The sequence below is a fragment of the Aquarana catesbeiana genome, linkage group LG06 (assembly GCF_042186555.1).
Source record: "Aquarana catesbeiana isolate 2022-GZ linkage group LG06, ASM4218655v1, whole genome shotgun sequence".
NCBI lineage: Eukaryota > Metazoa > Chordata > Amphibia > Anura > Ranidae > Aquarana > Aquarana catesbeiana.
In genome coordinates, this window is record NC_133329.1 from 96,003,555 (window position 1) to 96,030,707 (window position 27,153).

General features: G+C 46.2%; 1 protein-coding gene across 2 annotated transcripts in view; it reads left to right on the forward strand.

Moving 5' to 3' along the window:
* NHERF2 (NHERF family PDZ scaffold protein 2) overlaps positions 1-27,153 on the forward strand; it is a 200,292-nt gene that overhangs the window by 23,452 nt on the left and 149,687 nt on the right. The window contains exon 2 of one of the 2 annotated variants that reach the window (XM_073636467.1): positions 20,336-20,572. In XM_073636467.1, the coding sequence (XP_073492568.1) occupies positions 20,336-20,572 (237 nt within the window). Of the gene's footprint in view, positions 1-20,335; positions 20,573-27,153 lie in introns of those variants that run through there. The other variant, XM_073636466.1, reaches the window with a different exon arrangement.

Below are 27,153 nucleotides of genomic sequence, written 5' to 3' on the forward strand. Positions count from 1 at the left end.
ATTATACACCACACTTTTTTTAAGGTTATAAACTGATTAATCGATTAATCGAAACAATAATCGGCCAACTAATCGATTATGAAAATAATTGTTAGTTGCAGCCCTATTTTCCTTACACAGACACAGCGTTAGAGGAATGATAACCAGCAAGTGTGATCAGCTGTGATTGGATACAGCTGATCACATGGTAAATGGCCGCTGTGACTGGCCCTATACGGCGATCTGTGTTAGCGAAGAACACAACAGTGATAGAGCATGCCCAATGCGCGCCACAGGGTTTGGGGTTCTGGGAGGACATCTTTTGGCTATATCGCAATACTAAACTGGTTAAAGTAGATGTAACCTGAATGACTTAAAATTTCCTAAAGCATGATGTTTCATAAAAAATTCAATTTTTTTATTTTATTTTATTAAATACTGTTTTCACTTATTTTTCATCTGGTTTTGGAACTGTGCTGCTGATTTCCCACATCCTTTGTCAGCTGCACATCAGTGGTTTGGATCGGCTTGACAAGAGTGGATCACGCCTGAGCAATGTTTGTCAGCATGGCTGTTACCAATCTCCACCAAGGGTGCATGTGACAGGGTGACCACCCAGGAGCACATTACGGGGGACAGTTATCACCTTATATTAGGAAGTGCCTGAACAGAGACTATATGGCAGGATCACATGTATTATTTTGATAAAAGCTGCATGTTTAAATTGGGTAAAAAAAAAAAAATTGGCAGCACGTGATCAGGTTAAAGCAGCCTTTCTCAAGCTTTTCAACAAAGAGGAACCCTTGAAATAACTTTCTTTCTCAGGGAACCCCTGCTTAAAATGACTATCTACATTTCATGATACATTAGTGTGATGGTCAGTGGGAAGAATACTCCATACATTTGTGGTCATTGGGAAGAATTCCCCCTTTACAGAGAGCTGAAAAGATCAATAGTGTCAGTGGGAACTTATCAGAGGGGCAGAAATTGCTCATTGCTCAAGGAACTCCCAGAAACCTCTAGAGCAGGGGTGGCAAACTCACTTCCATCGTGGGCCGCATCAGCATTATGGTTTCCTTCAAAGGCCCGGTTGAACACTCCACTCCCCCTTACGTCAGATGTCAAGAGCCCTCCCCATCATGAGAAGTCAAGTTTCCCCCACCATTCCTTATATCACAGTGCACCCCAGTTACCTTATGCTGCTTCTGGGAAGAAGCCGGGGGGCAGAGTTGGGAAGCAGAAAATGCAGGGTCTGGAGGAGGACTAGAGGAGGGCTAAAGTCACCTTCCGGAGTCTGATCAATGCTGAGACCAGGGGCGGTGGAGACAAGGAGGTGCTGCAGCAGACCAGATGATTTGATGGAGGAGTTCTGTTTTTCTCACTACTGCTGACTGCTAGGACAAGATGGGGGTGGAGACGAGGGGGTGCTGCAGGAAAGGTGCAGGGGCCCCATGAAATGGCCTGTTGGGACGGATTCGGCCCACAAGCCTAGTGTTTGACACATGTGATCTAGAGCAGTGGTCATCAACCCTGTCCTCAGGGCCTACTAACAGGCCAGGTTTTATGTATTACCTTGGGGGAGAGGCAGACTAGAAGACTGCAATCACTGAGCAGCAAATGATATAACCTGTGATGTATTTCAGTTATCTTGCAAACCTGGCCTGTTAGTGGACCCTGAGGACAGGGTTGATGACCACTGCTCTAGAGGAACCCTAAGATTCCATGGACCCTGGGTTGACCCCATAACCACTTACGTACATGGATGTGATTGACTTCAAGTGGTTATACCAGGGTTAAAATTTTACCCTGGTATCCAAATTTTTAGCCGGCGATGCTCTGTAAGGTAAAAGCAATCCTAGCAGCTGATTAGCCGCTGGATTGCTCTTACAGGTGGCTGTCCTCTGGTGCCTCTCTCAGAGCTCTCCTGTCCTGGCCGGGAGCCTGGCATCCGATCCAGAGTTTGCCTAGCAGTCTTACAATAGAGGCGATTGGAAAGCAGATCATCTCTGATCACCTCTATAGTCTAGGAGACCGGAAGCAACGAGCATTTTCGTCACTTTCAGTTTCCTCGTATGTAAACAGCGCCATTTTTAAATAGTGAAAGCATCTGATCACACCGATCTTGGTGTTATCAGATGCTTTTAAGGGCAGAGGAGACATCTGGGGTCTAATAGAACCCAGATCTGTCTATAAAGAATACCTGTCACTACCTATTGCTGTCACAAGGGATGTTTACATTCCTTATGACAGCATCAAACGTGCTAAAAAAAAACAAAAAAACATTTAAAAAATAAAATTTGGCTTGGGCGCCACAGCGAACACATGTGTTGGTCCCACACGCATTCATATATGGCGATAGCACCACACATGTCAGGTATTGCCCCAAATGTCAGAGCTTTTAAAGCATCGCCTATGGAGATTTTTAAATACCGTAGTTTGGCGCCATTCCACAAGTGTGCACAATTTTAAAGCGTGACATGTGCGGTATCTATTTACTCTACTTAATTCCATCTTTTTTATTTTACCAAAAGAATGGGTATTGTGATTGTGTGCATTAAATTCATTAAAGCGGAGTTCTGCCACCCCCTCCAAAAATTAAAAGTCAGCATCTACACATATACTGTAGCTGCTGACTTTTAATATTAGGACACTTACCTGTCCTGGATTCCAGCGATGTCGGCGCCGCAGCTGATGCTTCCATCGGCTGTCGGGTGCTGCCGCTACCATTTCCGGTAAGGGTACCCGGCAGTGAAGCCTTGCGGCTTTACCGCCGGTTCCCTACTGCGTATGCGCGAAGCACGCTGCGCTCTCTAACTGGCCCGGCAGCAGAGGGAGGAGAAGGGAGGAGGAGGGGGCTGGACATCTGATGTACATTGCTGCGGCTTGGTCTCTCGGAAGTGGGGACAGGGTACCGGTCAAAAACAGGTACCCGCTCCCCCTCCCCCCGAAAGGTGTTAAATGTGGCACCGGAGGGGGAGGGGGGGGAATCAGATAAGCGGAAGTTTCACTTTAAAGTGTGTTTTTTACAAAAATGTTGCATTCGAAAAACTGCTGTGTAAATACCGTTTGACATAAAAAAAATTGTAAAAACTACAATTTTATTCTCTAAGGCCTCTGCTAAAAGCATATATATTGTTTGGGGGTTCAAAGTAATTTTCAAGCAAAAAATACTGATTTTTTTACATGGAAACAAAGAGTTGCAGAAAAGGCCTGGTCTTATGCCGCGTACACACAATCGGAAATTCCGCCAGCAAAACTCCGATGTGAGCTTTTTGTCGAAAAATACGACAGAGTGTATGCTCCATCGGTCTTTTGCTGGCGGAATTCTAGCCAGCAAAGGATTGAGAGCATGTTTTCGCTATTTTTTCGGTCGGGGAAAGTTCCTATCCGAAAATGCGATCGTCTGTACAAATTCCGATGCGCAAAATTCCTACGCATGCTTGGAAACAATTCGACGCATGCTCGGAAGCATTGAACTTCATTTTCTCGGCTCGTCGTAGTGTTGTACGTCACCGCGTTCTTGATGGTCGAAAGTTCAGAGAACTTTTGTGTGACCGTGTGTATGCAAGCCAAGCTTGAGCGGAATTCCGTCGGAAAAAACGTACAAGTTTTTTCCGACGGAAAACCCGCTCGTGTGTACGGGGCATTAAAGTAGTTAGAGGAGATTTCAGGGATTGAGTTTAGATTTGCTTTTGAAGCAGGATGAGGTTTTGGTGTGTCCTTTCTGAACATCATAAGGCTTCTGTTGGACGTGCATGCTGGAAAACCAGCAGGCGATTGACTCCGGATCAGCGTTCTCAGCCAATGGCATTTCGGTTCAATGGAAAAGAACGAATAGTGTGTACCATGCTTCAGAATCTGGTGTGGCTGTACATGGTAGCCAATCAGCTTCTAAATTCAGCTGTTCAATTAAGCTTTGACAATAAAACCTGGAAGCTGATTGGTTTCTCTGTAGAGCTGCGCCAGATTTTGCTCTCTCCAGTTTTGGTAAATCTACCCCCATAGTATTAAATCAGGAGGCAGAATTTTGGGAAACACACTCCTATGTGAAGTCTTTTTGAAGGATCTGGAATGCGGCTTTTGACTTTGGATTGTATGAAGACTTGTCTCCATGTTAGTGCTTTGACATCAATCAGTTTGGCAGGATTGATGGCTTAATCTGTGACAAGTGATTTCTGGCCTTGCGAAGCGCCAAATGGAAAACCGCAGCGAAATTTCCTGTCGAGTTTAGACCTAGCACTGACCTAATTAGTAACTGGCTCGTTCTAAAAGAACGCCATCTGTTCCTTATTACTATCCGGAAAGATGTTGGAAGCCCCGACAGCCGTCACCTACAGCTGCAAGTCAAAACATTTGCAACCTGTGGCTCTCCAGCTGCAGTTGGACCAACTCCCCCTGTTCCCTGGCCGCAGTGCATGATGGGCTTTGTAGTTCTTCGGCAGCCATTTTTCACTTTTGCGTGGTGTCCTTCATAAGCCAGTGTTATTACTGTGGTTCATTCCAGATAAGGATCTCTTCATCCCTTCGATTGACAATTATGGTTTATTGTTTCCTCCCATGTCTATAGATGCCTTTGTACAAACTACTTTGTGATACACTATATTGCCATAAGTATTGGGACGCCTGCCTTTACATGCACATGCACTTTAATGACATCCCAGGGTTCAATATTGAGGTGGCCCACTCTTTGCAGCTATAACACCTTCAACTCTTCTGGGAAGGCTGTCCACAAGGTTTAGGAGTGTGTCTATGGGAATGTTTGACCATTCTTCCAGAAGCGCATTTGTGAGGTCAGGCACTGATGTTGAACGAGAAGGCCTGGCTCCAGTCTCCGCTCTAATTTATTCCAAAGGTGTTCTATCGGGTTGAGGTCAGGACTCTGTGCAGGCCAGTCAAGTTCCTCCACCTCAAACTTGCTCATCCATGTCTTTATGGACCTTGCTTTGTGCACTGGTGCGCAGTCATGTTGGAACAGGAAGGGGTCATCCCCAAACACAAAGTTGGGAGCATGAAATTGTCCAAAATGTCTTGGTATGCTGAAGCCTTAAGAGTTCCTTCACTGGAACTAAGGGGCCAAGCCCAACCCCTGAAAAATAACCCCACACCATAATCCTCCCTCCACCAAATGATTTGGACCAGTGCACAAAGCAAGGTCCATAAAGACATGGATGAGCGAGTTTGGGGTGAAGGAACTTGACTGGCCTGCACCTCACCCTGATAGAACACGGCACAGTGGTGTAGTGGGTAGCACTCTCGCCTAGCAGTAAGAAGGGTCGCTGGTTCGAATCCCAACCATGACACTACCTGCCTGGAGTTTGCATGTTCTCCCTGTGTCTGCGTGGGTTTCCTCTGGGTACTCCGGTTTCCTCCCACACTCCAAAGACATACTGGTAGGTTAATTGGATCCTGTCTAAATTGTCCCTAGTATGTATGAATGTGAGTTAGGGACCTTAGATTGTAAGCTCCTTGAGGGTAGGGACTGATGTGAATATATAATGTATATGTAAAGCGCTGCGTAAATTGACGGCGCTATATAAGTACCTGAAATAAATAAATAAAAATAAAAATAGAACACCTTTGGGATGAATTAGAGTGGAGACTGTGAGCCAGGCCTTCTTGTCCTCATCAGTGCCTGACCTCACAAATGCGCTTTTGGAAGAATGGTCAAACCTTCCCATAAACACACTCCTAAACCTTGTGGACAGCCTTCTCAGAAGAGTTTAAGCTGTTATAGCTGCAAAGGGTGGGCCAACTCAATATTGAACCCTATGGACTAAGACTGGGATGCCATTAAAGTTCATGTGCGTGTAAAGGCAGGTGTCCCAATACTTTTGAATATATAGTGTATATTTGTCTTCAGCTCACTTTTTCACAGGTACCGGATTAGACACAGGTCTTGTAGAAGTCCCGAGATGACACAGGTCTCTGGAGAACCCCTCCAGAGGCTGCAGAACATCTTGTACACCAGGGATATGCAATTAGCAGACCTCCAGGTGTTGCAGAACTACAATTCCCATGAGGCATAGCAAGACTCTGACAGCTACAAGTATGACACCCAGAGGCAGAGGCATGATGGGACTTGTAGTTTTGCAAAAGCTGGAGGTCCACTAATTGCATATCCCTGTTGTACGGCATTGGAAAAAAGCCTCAGTGCTGTGATCTGTTTAATGCTTTCACTGGCGGCAGACGCACAAGTTGCTCATTGAAAAGACTCTAGATGTAAATTAAAGCTGAACTCCAGGCAAGCAGTCTAAGTGTTTGTAAACCTCAGACATGAAATATAAACAAAGCACATTCCTCTATAGCAGTGGTTCTCAACTCCTCTCCTCAGGACTCACTAACAGGCCAGGTTTTTAAGATAACTGAAATACTTCACATGTGATATCATTTGCTGCACAGTGATTGCAGTATTCTGGTCTCCCCAAGGCAATACTTAAAATCTGGCCTGTTAGTGGGTCCTGAGGACAGGAGTTGAGAACTTCTGCTCTATAGTGTGTGTACTTGTCTCAATTAAGAGTACTAAGCATCACTTTTGTCTGTTGCTATCAGGATGAGTCACTTCTGACAAGTTTTCCTGACAACAAGAGAAAAAAGGTGACAGGGGAGGGACCTCCAGCTGATTGACAGCCTCAGCTCTGTTCCTGTGTGCTGTGTGAAGGGGGTGTGTCCCTTCCCCTCCAATCAGCTGCCAGAGCTCTCCTTGCTGGGATCTGCAAAGTGTAGTTTTAGCTCTCCGCCCCCTTTTTTCTGAACCTCCAGACAAGCTTCATAATTCAGCATTTTGAACGGGTGTAGAGAAGAGAAGACTGCAGATAGACAGATACAACTTTAGTAGGAGGATTTATTTCATCTCTGCATATCACCTGAGTCAAGTCACTTCACTGGGCATATTTAAGCGTTTGCAACCACTTTAAATACACGGATCAAATACATGTAAGGGGGCAGTTTTACCTGCCAAAGAATTGTATTTCTGTCCACCCAGACCTGAGATCTACACAGTCCATAACACAGCGCAGCCAGGGGGGTGGCACTTACAGTTAAGAGATGTAGTGGCCTGCCTGATTGGATATTGAAAAAGCAGCAGTAGACTAGTGAGGTCATCCTTCTGGTCACTCTGTTCTCTCCTACTATCAGTATGTTCCTTTTTTAACACATTTACATAACACATCCAGGCCTGCCCCCTCCCTCTTCCAGTCTGGAAGAGGGAGGTCAAGTTCAGGTACTCAGGGCCTGGTAAATTCTTCCAAAAACTTTTTTCCCCAGTAAAAGTATAAAAAGAAAAGTTTATACTCCCGCAATAAAAGTATAGGAATACATAATATGTATTGAATCTCTGGAAGGCTCTGGATGGGGCTGGGTGTCACTGTGGGGGGATGAAAGTTCTGGATGGACTTTCCATGAAAAAAAGCTGGCACATCAGTATTAATTAGCAAAGCAGTTGTCCTTTATTATAGTGTAACACAGCCATAGAATTGCCAATGTGTTTTGGCCATTCAGCGTTTGTTACCCCAACACTTCATATTCCTATTATGTCCCTGCTGTACTATGTCCTTATATGAGAAAGTATCCTATTGTATTGCTTCCTTTGTGTGAAATCCCTGGTGTTCCTGCCAGTCCCTCTGCTTCCCTATTAAAAACTAACCACACTAAGCAGGAGAACACAGCATGGTCAGTTCTCCATCTGTGCTGGGAACTCAGCCTGCTCTCCTCCAATGATCAGACTTGTCCTGACACGCCCCCCCACAGCCATTCACTGGGAAGCTCAGTGTGCTGCTGCTTCCCCCCAGCTCTTATGCATCTGAGAACAGAGGGAATGTGATCACTGATAAAAACAGGGAAAAAGGTATTTATAATGTTTGTTATATCTATACAAAAATATTTTGCCCTTCACTTTAATTTAAACTGAATGGGTTGTTTAACAAGGTGATTGTTTACAATCACTTTATTCATGGCTGATTAAGGCCTGAACGGCCGAAACACGTTAGTATTCCTATGTGTTCCACTGTATATAATAAAGGACAGCCGCGTTGCTGATTTATACCGATGTTGTGGCTTTTCTTCATGGATTGTACGTTAGTGAGGTTCCAGAAAACTTTCAGACAGAGCACCGGGTTTTAGAGCCATCCTCAAATCGCAGTAGAGGTTGTAATGTAGGGGACCTTGCAGGAGACGTGGGGCTTCTGAGACTTAGGGTTGAGGGGCTGAGACTTAGGGGTTCTAGAGGAAGCTGGGGGATGGAGCCTCTGGAGGGGACTGAGGGTCTCTCCAGGAGGATGGGGGGCTGGGGGACACTGTTGGGCGCACTATGAGGAGCCGTAGGCTCCACAGTGGGTTAGGGGGGACTTGGGGGGTCCAGGGGGCACTGTGCGAGGCTGAATTACACTGTGGGGGCTGGGGACTCTTTAGGGGGTCTGGGAGCCACTGTGGTAGATTGGGTGGCACTGTGGGAGGTTAGGAGATCTACAGCTAGATGGAGGCCTGGGAGGAGGGAGGCCATGGCCCAGCAGTCAGGCATGACCCAGTGGTTGAAAATTACTATTCTAGAGCAGGAGTCTCTTAACTGTCTAAACAGGGGGCCAGTTTACTGTCCTCTGACTTTAAGGGACTGGACTGTGGCCATTGGGAGTAGAGAAGGTCTTGATGCCAGTGGGAATAAACAATGCCCCATCTTTGGTGTCAGTGGGAGGAATTGTGCCCCGTCGTTGGTGTCAGTGGGAGGAATTGTGCCCCACCGTTTGGGTCAGTAGGAGAAATATTGTACCCCATTGCTGGTGTCATTAGGAGGAATTGTGTCCCATTGTTGGTGTCATTAGGAGGAATTGTGTCCCATTGTTGGTGTCATTGGGCCCAATTGTTGGTGTCATTGGGAGGAATTGTGCCCCATCATTGGTGTCATTGAGCCCATTTGTTGGTGTCATTGGGAGGAATTGCGCCCTCTCGTTGGTGTCATTGATTCCAATTGTTGGCATCATTGGGAGGAAATGTGCTCCTTCATTGGTGTCAGAGGCTGGAATTGTGCCCCATCATTTATGTCATTTTGCCAAATTGTTGGTGTCATTAGAAGGAATTGTGTCCCATTGTTGATGTCATTGGGCCCAGTTGTTGGTGTCATTGGGAGGAATTGCGCTCTATCGTTGGTGTTATTGAGTCCAGTTGTTGGCATCATTGGGAGGAAATGTGCTCTTTCATTGGCGTCAGAGGCAGGAGTTGTGCCCCATCATTGATGTCATTTTGCCAAATTGTTGGAGTTATTAGAAGGAATTGTGTCCCATTGTTGGTGTCATTGGGAGTAATTGTGCTCCTTCATTGGTGTCAGAGGCAGGAGTTGTGCCCCATTATTGATGTCATTTTGGCAAATTGTTGGTATCATTAGGAGGAATTGCACCCCATTGTTGGTGTAATTGGAAGGAATTGTGCCTCTTCACTGGTCTCCATGGGGGGGCGACGACTATGCCCCATTGTTGGAGTCAGTGGATGAAATAGTGTCCAAGGGGCCGGATAAAAGCAAGCAGAGGGCCACATCTGGCCCCCTGGGGACCACTGCTGTAGGGTATTATGATGCTATGTGTGACCTGCAGTAACAATGATGGCAGTTCCCTTACATGCAGCCCAGTACAGCTACATTTAATAATACATTTTTCAGGAATCTATAGATGAAATCTATTTCTAATAAAGGCGTTTTAGCAGAGAGCAGTATTTCACAAATCACAAAAACGTTTTTTTTTTATTGTTTGTATAGAGGGGGTTCTGGCATCTGGCTGCACAGCCCCTAATCTGCATAACCATCTGCATGGCTGTCACTTGTATTTATGTTTTCCATACATTGCAGAATGCTGTTAGCATAAGAATGCGTTGTGTACACACAGGCATGTATTACAGAGACATTCAGCTTCACATTATCATGACTTCTCATTCTCTATTAATGTGGATCTGACATCTGATATATTTTTCCATGTAAAGTCCCCCAGGGATGGCTACATCTGCTTTTCTCTCCAGAGGAACGGCACCATTTTTGTTCAGGCATCATCCAGGGTCACCATCTAGATGCTTGCTCAGAGATGAGAACTCTGTATATTCCTGACATATCCCAATATACATCTACAGTATAACATACAAGCTCTACCTTCTATTACTAAGCTCCTCTCAGTGACTTTGCCTAGGCTGACATGATGTCATCAGTCTGCTGGAGCCGGGAGAAAGCATTTCCTCAGTCTCTTCTCCTCCAGTTGTAAGGCTGAAGCCGGTTCAGTAGGGACCGCTCCGAGATTCCAACCATGTATGGGCAGGCTGATTGTACTAAAGTTAAATAATCAATCAACTTGGGTACAACCAACCTGTCGGATTTTTCATGCGATTATTACCAGCGCCTCTAACTACTAGCAAAAATCACTGTGTGTTCTCCTGGCTGGGATGGGTCCCCCTGTTGGGAGAACACAATAGTTTGGAAGAATCCCTCCCGACCAGAGGAGGGCTGGAGTCTGCTGAGTTCTGAGACCAGGAGAGGCGGAGACAATGGGGTGCTTCGGCTGCACAGAGAGGCGCAGGATCTGTAGGAGGAGTTCTGTCCTCTCTGCTGCCGACTGCTGAGACAGGGAGGGGGAGTCAGAGACAAGCCTCTCCGTGGCTGCATAGAGAAGTGCAGGTTCTGGCAGGGGAGTTCTGTTCTCCTTTCTGCTGCGACGAGGGGAGTGGGGAGGTCTGAGTCCAACCTCTCCATCGCTGCATGGAACAATTCAGGATCTGGCAGGGGAGTTCTGTCCTCCTTTCTGCTGCCGACTCTTGAGACGGGGGGGGGGATCTGAGTCCAACCTCTACAACACTGCATGGAGAAGTGCAGGTTCTGGCAGGGGAGTTCTGTCCTCCTTTCTGCTGCCGACTGCTGAGATGAGGGGGGAGGTCTGAGCCCAATCTCTCCACCGCTGCATGGAGAAGTGCAGGTTCTGGCAGGGGAGTTCTGTCCTCCTTTCTGCTGCGACGAGGGGAGGGGGGAGGTCTGAGTCCAACCTCTCCATCACTGCATGGAGAAGTGCAGGATCTGGCAGGGGAGTTCTGTCCTCCTTTTTACTGCCGACTGCTGAGATGGGGGGGATCTGAGTCCAACCTCTACAACGCTGCATGGAGAAGTGCAGGATCTAGCAGGGGAGTTCTGTCCTCCTCTCTGCTGCTGATTGCTGAGACGAGGAGGGGGGGTCTGAGTCCAACCTCTCCACTGCTGCATGGAGGAGTGCAGGTTCTGGCAGGGGAGTTCTGTCCTCCTTTTTGCTGTGAACTGCTGAGAAGGGGGGTTCAGAGACTGGCAGAGGAGTTCTGTCTTCTTCTCTTCTGCCGTCTGCTGGCATAATGTGGGAGCGGAGACAAGGGGGGTGCAGCAGCTGCAGGAGAGGTGCAAGGGCCACATACAATGGGCTGGCTGGCCTTGTGTTTGACACATATGGCTTATAAAGTGTGATCTGGAGTTTGGCTTCAGTGTGTTAGTTTATCTAAATCTGCTAGTACATCCAACACTCCCCCCCAGATTAACAATGCTGCTGTCCAAAGGTGCCCCCTTCATCCGGAGTGGGGGGCACTCTAAAACAGGAGGTGTGTTACTGGCCAGTTTACCAGGTGAAAACAAGGGGGGAAAACCCTAAAAAAAGAAAACAAATGCAGCCACCACATCTAATGATTGGTAGGCTGCATTATAATACATTTTTGGTTTTGGGTTTAGCACGGCTTTAAGCACGCATTTTGCTGGAGGTATATAAGATGACTCCAGCTGATGTCATGGCGGCCGTCTGTAGTAAACAAAGTCGGTGACAGGGTTAAGATGGCAGTGTCACATTGTGTCTGCTCCTTTCACAGCGGCTGAGATCAGTGTCACATTGTGTTGGCTCCTTCTATTATCACAGAGCTCTGTGTATCATTGTGTTGGCTCCTTCTATTATCACAGAGCTCTGTGTATCATTGTGTTGGCTCCTTCTATTATCACAGAGCTCTGTGTATCATTGTGTTGGCCATTGTCTCCTTTCTCCCCGTTTCTTCTGCTAAACTTCTCATTTTCTGTTATTTCTTTTGCTCGTCTTTTTTTCTTTGTCTCTTGTAAAAAGCGAAGAGGTCACCGCGTTCTCTTCTACAACACCCGTGACATTTATACAAGGCATCCGGCTTTTGAAGATTGGAAACTCTTGAAGTTTAATGGAGGCTTGTGGAGCACGACTGGAAGAGCTGGAAAGGTTTAAGTGTGAGAAATGTAGGGATCGTAAGGATCACACGCGTCCTTTTATCATTGCGCTGAATGATGCCGTGATTATGGAAACAGAAGGGGAGCTCTGACGGCGGTGGATATGGGGTTGCTGTGGTCATGGCTTCCTCTGCAACCAGTTTAGGTTGTGTAGATGTCAAAAACAAGGTCTCCTGCAGGATCCGTAGATGGGAACCATTTTACCTACCAAAGCTGTCCATCCAGTCCTGAGATTTACACAGCTCTGCCAAACACTATAGCGCTGTCTGGGAGGCCAGAAGACCTGATTTATCCTTGCTGCAGTTTAACACTTAAAGCGGAGTTCCGCTTAAAAAAAAAAACTAAAAGTCAGCAGCTACAAATACTGCAGCTGCTGACTTTTATTAATCAGACACTTACCTGTCCCAGGGGTGCGGGGGAGCAAAGCCCCGCTTGTCTCCCCCTCCTCTCTGCGGCTCCGGCATTGTCACTGTGGGCACCCGGCTGTGGCTTCACAGCTGGGCACCCACTGCATATGCGCGAGCCGCGCGGCACGCAGTGACTGGCCGGGCAATCATCTGGGACCTATGACGTGTCCCAGATGATTGCCGAGAGGGACGGGGGGACGCGGTGCGCTGGGAGGAAGTGGGAGCTGGGACCCTCCAAATGTGGCACCTTCCCTTAAAGCGGAAGCCCCATTTTCGGGTGGAACTCCGAAAATGCATATGCGTTTTTGCCACGATTTTACGGCGTTTGTAGTGCGGTTTTTAAAGGACGTGTGACTCAAAAACTGCACCAAAAACATGTTTTCCATTGCTTTCAATGGGAAGGTGCGTTTTTGGTGCGTTTTCTTTTTAGCACCTCAAACATGCTCCAAAGATGCTCCGAATGTGTGAACACATTGATTGCTTTTGAAGGGAAGTATTTTTATTGAACTTTTTACGTGCTTTTTTTTTTAAATGCAAAAGCATTTGAAAGACCCATCAGTGTGAAAGCAACTTTACAAAAACTTTAAGCGTTTGTAAAGGTAATTATTTCAATTAAAATAACAAATGTTATATTTACCTTCTCTGTGCAATGGTTTTTCATAGAGTGGCCCCCTAAGCTCCTTTTCTGGGGTCCCCCGCTCTGGTTTTCTAGGCTTCTCCTCTTCTCAGTGTGCCACCATAGGAAGCTGCTTCATTAGGTGGCACTCCTGGGGGCTTGATCCTGAGCTAAACTATGTGCATCTATTGACACACACAGCGCATACCCAGCTCCGCCACCTGCTCTCCACTCACAGGATTTGATTGACAGCAGCAGGAGCCAATGGTTCCAGCTGCTGCCTCTGTAAGCAGAGAGAGAGAGAGAGAGAGAGAGAGAGAGAGAGAGAGAGCTGCTGCAGACAGGTACAGCGCTGGATCGAGATATGACTCAGGTAAGTATGTGTGGGGGGGGGTCAGTACAAACACTGGGACATTTTTTTTTACCTGAATGCTTTAAGATAAAATATATTGTCCAGGCTTTAGAACTACTTTAACAGGAAAGAGTCTCCAGCCAGTCAGAAGGGAGGAGTAGAGGAGTGCCTTGCCATCTTAGGCTATGGGGCTGTGTTTTTCTATTGATGCACACTGTGTAGGGAGACACAACTTTAGTCCTTGCATGCAAGGGTGACTCCATAGGATGCTGCAAGGGTGACTCCATAGGATGCTGCAAGGGTGACTCCATAGGATGCTGCAAGGGAAAGGAGCCACCCTGAGACAGGAAATCTGGGGCCGTGATGGTGGCTCCAGATTAGACTGGTACATAGGAAAGGAATAAAGGATGAAGTGAATAAATCAGCTGCTGAAGGTGCTTTAAAAAACGGAGGATTTATTAGCACTTTACCTTCTGTGCTTGTTGTGATTCAGTGTACTGCAGCCAAACACAGCCAGACAAGTAGCATTTTCCGATTCCCCGCACCCCACATGTTCTTTTCATGACACTTGTACTGTAAGTTAGATCCTAGAAATGCATGTTTTTTCACTGCTTAGTACCAGCGGCGGCACCGGTGGAAATTTTTTTTGGGGGGCAGCAAACAGTATGACCCACCACCCCGCCCCCCCTCCCCCCCCCAGTCGGTCAGTAGCACTTACCCCATCACTGGCAGCTTCCCCTGCTCGACGGCTGCGGCCTCACGTTCTCCTACTCTCCATGGGTCTTCATGGTGGCGGTGGCTTCCGTTTCCTTCCTCCTCCTCGGTGGCCGATCAGGAGTCTTCTCTTTTCGGCCAATCCGAAAACGGGTCTCACACCTGCTTCTGATTGGCCGGGTTGAGGATCAGTGTTTCATCAATGAATATTCATTTGTTTTTGTAACACATCTGGGTCGGCTCTGTTCGCACTCTCTGCGACCCAAGCCCATCCTATTTTGAAGCCTATTAGAGCCTCTGGCTCTTATCAGGTGCTTAAAAAAAAAAACCCAGCCGCTGTAATTCATGTGCCCTGAAAGGGGCCAGACACAGGAATAGGGGGTGGCTGCAGCGGCCGTAAATAGATTCATGCTATGCATGAATCTATCCATTGCATATAGGGGGGTGGCGTGAAGAGAGGGGTCGGCGCCCGGGCGCCCCTAATGGACGGGCCGCCACTGCAGAATTTTAAAACATAAGAGCAATTTAAATTAAATGTCTGTCCGCTCTAGAGCAATTGTGATCTTGCTTCATGTGCAACAGATTAGCTCTAATTCCCCCAGAGTTCCCCTTTAACAGCGCTCTTACCTTTACAAAGCCAAGTCAGCAGTCAGCGATGAGTTGTATTGCGACAGCAGCTTTCACAGTTGGCCACACACTGGTATTGTTGAGAACTCGCCCAGCTGGCACAACCCACCTGACATTCTCAAATGTCTAATCCTCATTGTACGGGCATAATCAGGCATTGAGAGGAACAGGGACATCGCTGTGCTCTGAGCAGGCGAGACGTGTGTTGAAATATTCCCCGTGACGTGAAAGAACAAATTAAGATCATGTCGCTGTTGGCGTGTGTCTCTGATGAGCTTTAATAAGGGTGCCTTGTGCTAATTGACCCTGATGAGGTGAAGGTGCGTTCCTGTCAGATGAGAAATATTGGTATTTGAGTACACTCAGGGGGCACATCTTCTCACATGAATGGTTCTTGTTTTTATCTTGGCATTCATCTTGTGGGACTGGCGTCCTCGTCCACTAGATACCTGTGTCTTTCTGGATGGCCGTGAGTAAGAGCCTGAGCAAGTATAGATAAACAGCTATATAAACCGTACGAACGATAGATAGATAGATAGATAGATAGATAGATAGATAGATAGATAGATAGATAGATAGATAGATAGATAGATAGATAGATAGATAGATAGATCTCTGAAGGTATGTTGTGGTACCTCTCACCAGGCCATCAGTAGCAGATCCTTTAAGTCCTGTAAGTTGTGAGGTGGGGCCTCCATGGATAAGACTTGTTTTTCCAGCAGATCCCACAGAGGCTTGATTGGATTGAGATCTGGAAAATTTGGAGGCCAAGTCAAACTCGTGTTCCTCAAACCATTCTTGAATTCATCAAACCAGACCACCTTCTTCCATTGCTCCGTGGTCCATTGACTGTGGACACAGGTCAGCATGGATACCCTGACTAGTCTTCAGCTACTGGGCCCCAATACACAACAAACTGTGACACCTTTCTATCAGAACAATCATTAACTTTTCCATCAATCTGAGATTCACTAGTTCTTCTATTGGATCGGACTACATGGATCAGCCTTCACTCCGCACATGCATCAATTAGCCTTGGCTGTCTATGACCCTGCTCTAATTGATCCCAAAGGTGTTCTATGGGGTTGAGGTCAGGACTCTGTGCAGGCCAATCAAGTTCCTCCACCCCAAACTCGCTCATCCATGTCTATATGGACCTTGCTTTGTGCACTGGTGCACAGTCATGTTGGAACAGGAAGCGCCATCCCCAAACTGTTCCCACAACGTTGGGAGTATGAAATTATCCAAAATGTCTTGGTATGCTGACGCCTTAAGAGTTCCCTTCACTGGAACTAAGGGGCCAAGCCCAATACCTGAAAAACAACCCCACACCATAATCCCCCCCCTCCACCAAATGATTTGGACTCGTGCACAAAGCAAGGTCCATAAAGACATGGATGAGCGAGTTTGGGGTGGAGGAACTTGACTGGCCTGCACAGCGTCCTCACCTCTACCCCATAGAACAACTTTGGGATTAATTAGAGTGGAGACTGTGAGCCAGGCCTTCTCACCCAACATCAGTGCCTGACCTCACAAATGCTCTTCTGGAAGAATGGTCAAACATTCCCATAGACACTCTCCTAAACCTTGTGGACAACCTTCCCAGAAGAGTTGAAGCTGTTATAGCTGCAAAGGGTGGGCCAACTCAATATTGAACCCTACGGACTAAGACTGGGATGCCATTTAGGCCCCTTTCACACATGCGGTCAGTTTTTCAGGCGGACCTGATTGGACGCTCCATACACCTCTATGGAGCGACGGATGTCAGCTGTGACACGTCCGCTGACATCTGCCGATATCCGATCCGGCCCACCAAATCCAGACGGATGCAAACACTATTTTCCATGTGTCTGGCGGATCGGATCTAATCGGATGAAAACTGACAGGCGGATCCGTTTTCATCCAATCTCCCATAGAGGACAGCGGGCTCTGATAGGTCCTTCTCTGCACAGTGAGCTAAAACTGACCTGTCATCCGCCTGCTCAGTGGAGATCAATGAAGTGATCCCCCGCTGAGCAAGCGGAGTCCATCAAAACGGACATACCCTGTGTGAAAGGGGCCGAAAGTAATATAGTATTTTAGCTGATTTACTTGCTGAAGGATTTATTATTCTGTCCATCCAGTCCTAAAATATACACAGCCACTCTCAACAATACAAGCAGCCTGGTAACCAGCCTCTCCCCTCCCCAGCCTGTTATTCGATAATGGAGTAGCACTACACAGACTGATGGAGTCCATCTCTCTGCTCTCTCCTTCTGTCAGCCTGTTTCTTGTCAGGGCTGCTGTACGGGTAAATGAAATTAAGTCAAATTAAACTACTTACTGTGCAGGGAGACCACTCCCTGCAAGGTAGCCGGCAGGGATCGGTAAGCTTTTGATGCATACTTGTGATTGGGGGCTTTCTGACGATGGCAGTCACATGACCCGAATGCCCGTCTCTGCCTCCTGGCTTTTAGAATTCGGCGCCAGGAATTATCCTTAGACAAGCTAAGTAATGCTAAGAAGATAGGTAAAGATAAAGTATTTCATAAGTAAGCCTACAAAGTTATAATAATTTAAGTCTGAATACTTAGGTTCTGCATTAGTCTGATAATGACTGGTCCTTTTTGAAGCCAAACTCCAGCAAAAACTGTCTGTGACCCCCGTTGGGGAGATGTTCCCTCACTTCCTGCCCCAGTGACAACCAGACACACCAGGACAGGCTCACTACTTTACTATAAAAGGTGTCTTTGTTGCTCTTCATGTCTCCATGGTTTCCCTTTTCATTTCCTGTACCCGTTAAATTTTCCCAACGGAGACACGGACAACCGTAACACCTGACAGAGGTTCTAAATCTTCACCATTCCATCCAAAGTTGAATGAAATGTGTGTTCTTTAAAGATGCCTGATCTTATCACCACGTTTAAGAAGAAAACCCAAACTTTTTCTTTTATTCTGTGAACTTTCCTCCAACTTTCTTTTTTGACCACTGGGAAACTTTATTGTGGGCCATGTGCCTAAAAATGGAGAACAATGATCATTGTCCCGAAGAAAAGGATTTTCCATAAATAAGTATGGGTGTACTCACTATCAGGGACCCCGGGGGAATCAACCTTTGCAGTTGTGTAAACAGAGACACGCACTACGATACGGTAACACAGGACACCGATGGGGGAGGTTTAATGGCCGATAATGGAAATGACGAAGATGAACTATGGGGTTTGGTTTTCTGTAACATTTATAGATAATAGTTTCAGAGACTTTCAGAGCAAAGTATATTAAGGTCCCGCACTGAATTCTTATGTTGGACATAACTGCATGGGTTGTGTATGTTTGGGTCACGGATGCATGGAGTTTTTTTCATTCTTACCATGTTTGGGTGGGTTACCTTGGGTACTCTGATTTCCATCTTTAATCCAAATAGATACAGGTTAGTTAATTGGCAAATCATTGGTCTCCAATCTGCGGCCCCTTGCTTGCTTTTATTAAGCCCTTGGAGCACTATTTTATTCACTGACACCAATGAAGGGCACAATTTCTCCCAATGACACCCAACAATAGAGCACAATTACTATCAATGACATTGACTATGGGGCACAGTTCCTCTGGATGACACCATACAATGGGGCCCAATGACGCCAATGATGGGGCACAATTCCTCCCAATGAAACCAACAATGGGGCACAATTCCTTCTAATAACAGCAATTATGGGGCACCATTCCTCCCAATGACACCAACGATGGGACACGATTACTACCAGTGACTTCAACGATGGGGCACAGTTCCTCCAGATGAAACTAAATTTCCGCCCAGCTCACTTGATGTTTTAAATTGACTTTTGTCAAGCTAGGTGATGCTTATAAGGCCCACCCATAGTTTGAAGTTTCAACTGATTTAGCAAGGATCGGCCAATACTTGAGCCGTTTTTGGTCACCCTAAAGCTAACTATACGTGGCTCAAACTTCAGACAATTTCTGCTGAATTGTCCAAAATTCGTTCCATGGTTGACCCTGTCCTCAACATCAGCTGAACAAAAGTTCATTTTTAGGTCAACTTTTTGAAGGAGTTGGGTGGAAAAATCTTTGCCAAACAGCTCCTGCATGCGGTTAGATGCAGACACTGTTACTTTATTCTGGCAGTCGCAGGTGTCAGATGTCAGAGTGCAATATCCGGCACTACAGATTTGTCCAACCAGCATGGATGTGGGAATCTAGTGTTTTTTTTTGTTATTCAGCTCATGGGGATGAACAAGAGAAATCTTAGCATGTATAAGTTTAAGTCTTCCTTTGAGTTCTTACTTGGGTTTACGGAGCAGACACTGTTACTTTATTCTGGCAGCCACAGGTGCCGGATGTCAAAGTGAAATAGCCGCCACTGCAGATTTGTCCAACCAGCATGGATGGGGGAATCTAGTGTTTTTTTCTTGTTCAGCCCATAGAGCTGAACAAGAGAAATCAACGTGTATAGCCGGCTTAAGTCTTCCTTAGAGCTCTTAATTGGGTTTATGTTGGCTGCGCCTCCAATCAGCTGCAAAGGGCATGTAAAAAGTTGTGTTGGACAAATACAAGAGGAGGCAGGTAAGGTCCAGGAACCCAGCAACTCAAGCTACGACAGCAACCATTAAATATGACCAACTCTAGCAACAGGGCAAAGGAACTTGGATACATAGAAACATATAACCAATAGGGCTGTGCACACCTTGGGATTGGTTCTTATCTCCAGGAGCTTTCTTGTGTCCTTTTACATCAGTACAGAGCTGTATGGGTTTAAAATGTATATTTATATAGAAAAGTTAACTTTGACATGTACACAGGGAACCCAACATATCTAAGGAATCCAAAATACTCAATGTATTCCATGAAATGAAGATACTTTATTAACTACATGTAAAACACACTGGTAATATACTAACACGTTTTGGCTGTAACAGCCTGTGTCATAACACATGCCGAGTGCCAGCTCAGCTGTATTTTGGATTTCTTGGAAAGAGTGTGGGGACACATCAGCCTGAGCACCAGTTTCCAGCCACAAGAAAATGTGAACAGATCAGCTTGGGTATTGTATATCCTAACCTAACCCAACATTTCTGCCCTCTTAGGGACTCTCCCAAAACTGCCTGATAGCATTGCAATCAAAGCCCCTTTAGAAATCAGTGCCCCCACTCAAGCTGATGGTGCTGGGGCCTGAAAACTGCACAATAAGTACCAAAGGGCCACTCCTTGGGCAGCAGGTTGGGTCCCAGGGCTCTGTAATATAAGAGTTGGGAATTCAGAAGCAGATGTTGGGTGATTGTTCCTGCCCCCAGAACCAAAACCGTCACTATGGGTGGAATGACCCTCTGAAAAGACCTGACTTTGGTTTTAGGAGTGTGTTGTGCTTTGTTTTCTCCATTTGTTTACTGTGGATTACTAAGGTGCTATGTTGTCCTCTTCTCTCTCAGGTGGTCCAGCGCATTAAAGCCATAGAGAACGAGACGCGGTTGTTGGTTATCGACAGAGAGGCAGATGAGTATAGGCGGCTTTCGCAGTCCAGTTCCCCTCCAGAGTCTCAGCCCAACTCAAGTGCCCCTTCCTCCCCCTCCGTGAGCAACAACAATGGCGAGGTTTGGAAAACTAAAAACGACACCACCATTGAAGACCAGCTGCAGAATAACCACAGTACGGAGAACGGCAAACAGGTACCAACAGAGAGAACGCTGCTTCTCATGGCATTTTCTATGGTCTTGCATGCCCATCTGTCAATTATTAATACCAGTCTGCCTCCGGGGTATATAATCAGACATGGTACATGGTTTATAGTGCACAGAATGTGAACCTATTAATGGCCCCATTCACACCAAGCAGTGTGTGCTTTAGGGCTTTTTTAACTGAATACTGGAAAGTCTGGTAACCCATAGCAGAATTTTTTCTCTACTCTGTCGTTAGTAAAGTTGGTCACACAACTTATAGTGACCCCATCACCACAGGGTCATTTGTACAAGAAACGTCCACCTTTAGAAGAAGGGTTTATTAATATCAGCTCACCCATGGATAACAAACTCTCAAAGTGATACTAAAACCAGGACCCTGCATTCACTATATCTGTTCTCTCACAGTACACAGAACATAGAAATGCAATTATTTTAGTAAATATAAACTGCAAAATACCTTTTCTCATCAGCAGTATATAGCAGTCTTGTGACTTCTATCAGTGTCTGGTTAAAGCTTGTAGGAGGAGATTCCATTCTCCTCTGACTGCCCTATGAGTCTGCATGACCCCTAACCCTCAGTCTGGACAGTGCTGATTATCCCTGTGCTGATCACATGCACTCTCCCAGAAAAAAACAACAACAACAACAAACTGAGCATGTGCAGAGTGCCTTCAAGGCTCTTTACTATCGGCATATGGATTGGGGACAGCAAAAGCAGGGGAGGATCAGAGAAGACAGGATTAAACAGCCTTTTTTACACAATGCAGAGGATTAAGCTCTTAGGTTCCACAGTGAGTTTAACAAGCATGCTTTACTGCATATACAGACTGATTTTACTGTTGTGGGTTTAGTAACACTTTAAGAGAGAATATGATTCCTCATGTATGTGGAGGCTGACTGATGAACGCCATTTTTTCCCTTGTGACAACTGTGTGGGGTCTCCCTTAGGGCCAGATCACACTCGTCATTTTGTAGCAGAGATTACCAGCAGCTACAAATCTGTCTGATATGTTCCCTGATGATTTGTACCCCGATACAGAGCTATGATACACATTTTTGAAGCTACAAGTCAGATTTTTTTCTCTGGCCATTTCTATCTGACTGCAAGGTTGCTGCTATAGGTGGATGCAATGCTTCACCACGCAGCTATGTACCTATTGAGCATGATGACCCCATAACTAATTACACACATTGCTAAATGTCGTTCGCTTGGTAATACAGTCCTTTGGAATTGATCTGACACACACTTCTATTGAGTGCATATCAAATGTTCTTGGAAACCAGGATGTAGCTGCTACAAAATTGTTTTGTTGTATCACATAAACCTTACATGTTCTGACCCTACCAAAAAAAGAAAAGCTGATCAGTTCGGAGGAGGCATAGACACGAGATCAGGCAACTAATACATGTGAGCTTTGTGTTTTTATTGATGCATAAGGCCTCGTGCACACTGGATGTTTAGCCTGGTGCATGAGGCTCCGGTGTTTAGGTGCGGGAGGATAGAACAGTCGCACCGTCCAGCCCCTTTGTCAGCAGCCTATAAAAGTCTATGAGAGGTTGACAGCTGCTGCGGCTAGACTTACGTTTAGGGCAGGGGTGCCTAACTTTTTGAAGAGCGAGGGCCACTTAAGCAGCTTGGTAACCGGTCGCGGGCCACAATGAGCGTAATGGATGGATGACAGGTCCGTGTCCGCTCTGCATATGCAGAGCAAACATGGACACAGCCCACTGTACTGTATGAGCCCTCCGATCCACCCAGATGGAAGGTGACTGAACCCCTTCTGTTTTTTTTTTTTTTTTAGCGTATTGGATTGGACACAAGTCCATTTTGTCGGAAACCATGAAAACAGACCGAGACAGAAGTACAGTTAAATCACACTTGTTTAATAATAAAAGTAAAAAGAACAAACGTAGTCAAAACATAGCCAAAGCTCAGTAACCGGAACGAATAGTCAGCCAAGCTAGAAGTCAGGGATCAATGTAGTGGAACAGCAAGCAGGATCTGGAGCCAGAAGAGATGTCAGCAATGTAAGTTTTGAACAGGATCGGCTTTCCTGCGGGTTAGCTGCACTTTGCCATAGGCTTCTATTGTATCCTGCAGGTGTGGTGCACTTTCTGAAAGCTCACCAAACCCAAAGGTAATACCAGAAGTCTATGGCTCTGTGCAGGTAACCTGCAGGTGCACCTGTGGATCAGTTCCAGAGCAGCTCGGTAACCACTGCAGAACAGATATGGCCATATATACACTGTGATTTTAGTGATAAACTGACCTTTAATAACAATCTTCCATTCAGGTATCACCGGCTGTTGCTGTCCCAAGCAGAGTGCATTTGGTATCACTCCGCCTGTGACAAGAGTTGGCTCTATACAGGAAGCATCGGCTTATGCGGCTCTGCCCCGCAGCTGCTTGCTTCCTCTACCCCCCACTTCATTCACAACACTAATACTCTGGGATGGTGGGTCGGCAACCCACGATCTGGACTTGCCTACCCGTTGTCCCAGAGCAGGAGACCAGGGGCCACATCAGAGGGCTCTGCAGGCCACATGTGGCCACTGGCTGGGCACCTCTGGTTTAGGTACTGCTCAGTGCATTGTCCAGCCGCAAAAGCTATCAGCCTCTCATAAACCTTTACTGGCTGGTGGCAGCAGGGATGGACGTTGCGCTGTGCCTATTGCCTCCCTTTAAACACCGGAGCCTCAAGCATCGGCATTAAACGCCCAGTGTGCATAAGGCCTTATCTGTTTATTTAGGGTGACCTACTAAAGGCAAACAGCCTGTTCACTTTGCAAGAGAGTTTTCATTTTGCAAGGGAATTTTCCCTTAGGCTGGCCATAGAGTATGCAATTTTCTTTCCCTCCACCACTGGTTGAAGGAAAGAAAATTGCTTTCATTCCCCACTAAACACATTCAGTGTTGATGGGGGAATCCCTCCTGCTGCGCTATTGTATTCTGACAGTGGGAGGTTTCCCCACCATCAGAATACATTGATCACTGCTGGCGGCTATAGCTGAGCCAGACAAATTTCAGTCCGTCTATGACCGGCTTTAACCTTGGGAATGAGGGGAAACTTTACTGACTTTCACATGCAGGCAAAATTAGTTTTATTATTTTATTTTCCTTGCATATGTTTTTTTTTTTTTTGCAAAGTGAATTTTTACCACATGCACGAAGAGAAAAATCCCCCTGCAAAGTGAACAGCCTATTTGCCTTTGGCCCCATTCACACGGGCTTTCCAATCAGGTCTGCCTGTCAGTTCTTCAGGCGGACCTGATCGGAGCCTCTATTCACTCCTACGGAGCGGCGGATGTCAGCAGTGACATGTCCGCTGTCACCCACTGCTATCCGATCCGATTCTGTCCATGAAATCCAGACAGAAGGTGACCCTATTTTGCATCCGTCTGGTGCAGGGCCGTCTTTAACCACTTGCCGACCGGGCCATTGCCGAAAGATGGCAACAGCGCGGTCGGCTAGTTCTGGGTGGACGTCAATGGACGTCATTCCAGAATGCTGCTCCCGCACGCCCCCTGGGGCGCGCACCCGGAAACATCCGTGTCCGGACCCGGCGCATCACGGATCACGGTAAATAGCCGCTGATCGCGGCCGTTTACCACGTGATCGTTTCGTCAAATGACGGAGCGATCACTTGTAAACAAACCGGCATCACGTCATGACGCCGGTTCCTCCCTCCCCTCTGTGTACCAATCGGTACAGGGAGAGGGGGAGAGATGACAGCGCTGTGGGCTGGATGTTTAGTGCCCACAGCGCTGCTCAATGTAAATAATGCCAATACTCTGCAAAACTGTGCAATACTCTGCAATACTGCAATACTTTGCAACACTGTGCAACATTCTGCAATACTCTGCAACACTGTGCAATACTCTGCAACACTGCAAAACTCTGCCAATACTCGCCAATACTCTACCAATACTCGCCAATAATACTCTGCAATAAATTTTAACAGAAACAAAGATTTTTTTTTTTTTTTTAATTGAATTTTCAGTCTTTTTTGATTTATAGCGCAAAAAATAAAAAACCCAGCGGTGATTAAATACCACCAAAAGAAAGCTCTATTTGTGTGAAAAAAAGGACAAACATTTCATATGGGTACAGTGTTGCATGACTGAGTAATTGTCATTCCAAGTGTGAGAGCACCGAAAGCTGAAAATTGGTCTGGTTAGGAAGGGGGTTTAAGTGCCCAGTTGTCAAGTGGATAATATTGATTGGACCCTGGGCAAAAAATTTCTTGGCCCCCCCCCCCCCCCCATGCAATTCCACTCTCCACCTGCTCTGAGGTATACAATAAATAGCAGCTAGACTTAAAATCAGTTTACTGTATCAAATCAGGCAGCAATTGCGATTGGTTGCCAGTGGTTACAGCATATCATTACTGCTTACTGACTGGTTGCTAGAGGTTACAGCACACATTACTGCTCACTGATTAGTTGCTAGAGGTTACAGCAAATAATTTCTGCTTGTTAATTGGTTGCTAGAGATTACTGTACAGTAATACTGCTCACTGATTGGTTGCTAGAGGTTACAGCACATCATCTCCTCACTGCAGGGGTGCATGATATACATATGACCGCCACCTTTATTTACATGTCAATGCTGACGGCTGCAGCTATTTACTTATGAATGCCGCCAATATTTACATATGAATTCCGGTTATTTACATGTAAATACAGGGTCTGCAGGTGAGTCATCTGTACACAACAATAGGGCAGAGCTGGGCAGCATTAGTACCAGCACTTCACACTGAGATATCGGGACACAGCACAGGACTAAAACTTCAAAGGACAAGGGAATTTAAACTGGGATAGTTGGCAAGTATGAGGCAGCTGCTTTGGGCCCCACAACAATAACAGGGCCCAGGGCAGCTGTCCCTTTTGCTCTGCCTTAAAGACGGCCCTGGTCAGGTGGATGGGACCGGATGAAAACGGACAGGCGGTCTGTTTTCATCCGATCTCCCCATAGAGGAGAGCGGGGCTCTAACAGGTCCATCTAAGCACAGTGAGCAAAGATGGACCTGTCATCCGCCTGCTCAGCGGGGATCAGTGGATCAATCCCGTGCTGAGCAAAGCGGAGTCTGCGGGGTGGATCGCCGTGTGAAAGGACCCTAGGGTAAACCAACCCCACTGTATCAATATATAGTTTACACTAGTGTAACTTTGGTTATGCCTAAAATGAGAGCAAGAGTTTGATTGGTTACTCCAGGACTGACTGTAGCAATCAGATGTTCCCCGTCATTTTCTCACATTGCCTCTAAATCACAGCAGGGGAAATGGTGTTGCTTTGGGTGACAACAGTCGTTCTGCTGTCAGACACTTTAGTGTCATGAGGCCTTGTGTTATGAAAGTGACTTTTCAGGTTTGGTAATTGTTGTACGTAGGAACTACAGCACTCCTCCAGTTCTGTTTAGAGTATCCCAGGGGCCCCGAGGCTCTTCTGTTGGGGGTCTGTTTCCTCTCGCCCTCCCCCATTTCCTGATTCTCAGGCTCAGGCTGGAGCCTTGCTGTCAGGGATTTGGTACTGAGACATGGAACAAACATGAGGTCGGAGGAGCGGTGGAAATGTTCTTGTGACATAAAGCAGAGCAGGGAGTTCAAGCTGGGGGGATTTTGTACATTAAGTTGAATTTTGTCTTGTTTTTGTATTGTTGAGGGAGTTGAAGTGACCTGGTTTATTCTATTTGGATTTTTTACCTATAGAACAAACCATTTTTTTTATTTATTTTTTTTTTTTTGGACGTTTGCTGCTTTTGTCATGAGTTTTGTATTAGAATGAAAGAAATGTTAAGGAAAATGTCTGAACAATGGGGTTTGAAGCTCTGGTAAATCAGAATAGACCTGGACTGCTTGGTCAGTCTGCATGGAGACCATAGTCCACATTCCCCTCTGGCTTCCCTCCATCCACTCACAGCAGTGTGATGCACTTTTAGCATTGATGATTTTGCCTTTAATTAAAGGGAAATTTAGACTCAATAGATGTCTTTTTTCAACCTATCGACCTATAAATGGCTTGAGCCATTTTCATGTTTGTTGTTTTTTTAAGCTTATATGGTTTTAAACTGTAGTTTTTATATTTTTTTTATTATAGAAAATGTGTGTTTTATTAATATTATTATTATTATTATTATTATACACGATTTATATAGCGCCAACAGTTTACGCAGCGCTTTACAATGTAGAGGGAGACAGCACAATTACGGTACAGTTCAATACAGAAGGGACAGGAGGGCCCTGCTCACAGAGCTTACATTCTAAAGGGAGGGGGTGGTGGTACAAAAGGTAATAGATGCGGGGAATGATTTGATGGGGTGTGTGATAGGCTTCCCTGAATAAGTGAGTTTTCAGGGATCTCCTAAAGGTGGACAGGTTAGGGGCTGATCGGATATACTGGGGCAGGGAGTTCCAGAGGATGGGAGAGGCTCTGCAGAAGTCCTGAAGGCGAGCATGGGAGGAGGTAACAAGGGAGCTAGAGAGCAGGAGGTTCTGGGAGGAGCGGAGGGGACGATTAGGGCGATATCTGAAGATATCGAGGTTGGTGATGTAGCTGGGGGCGATATTGT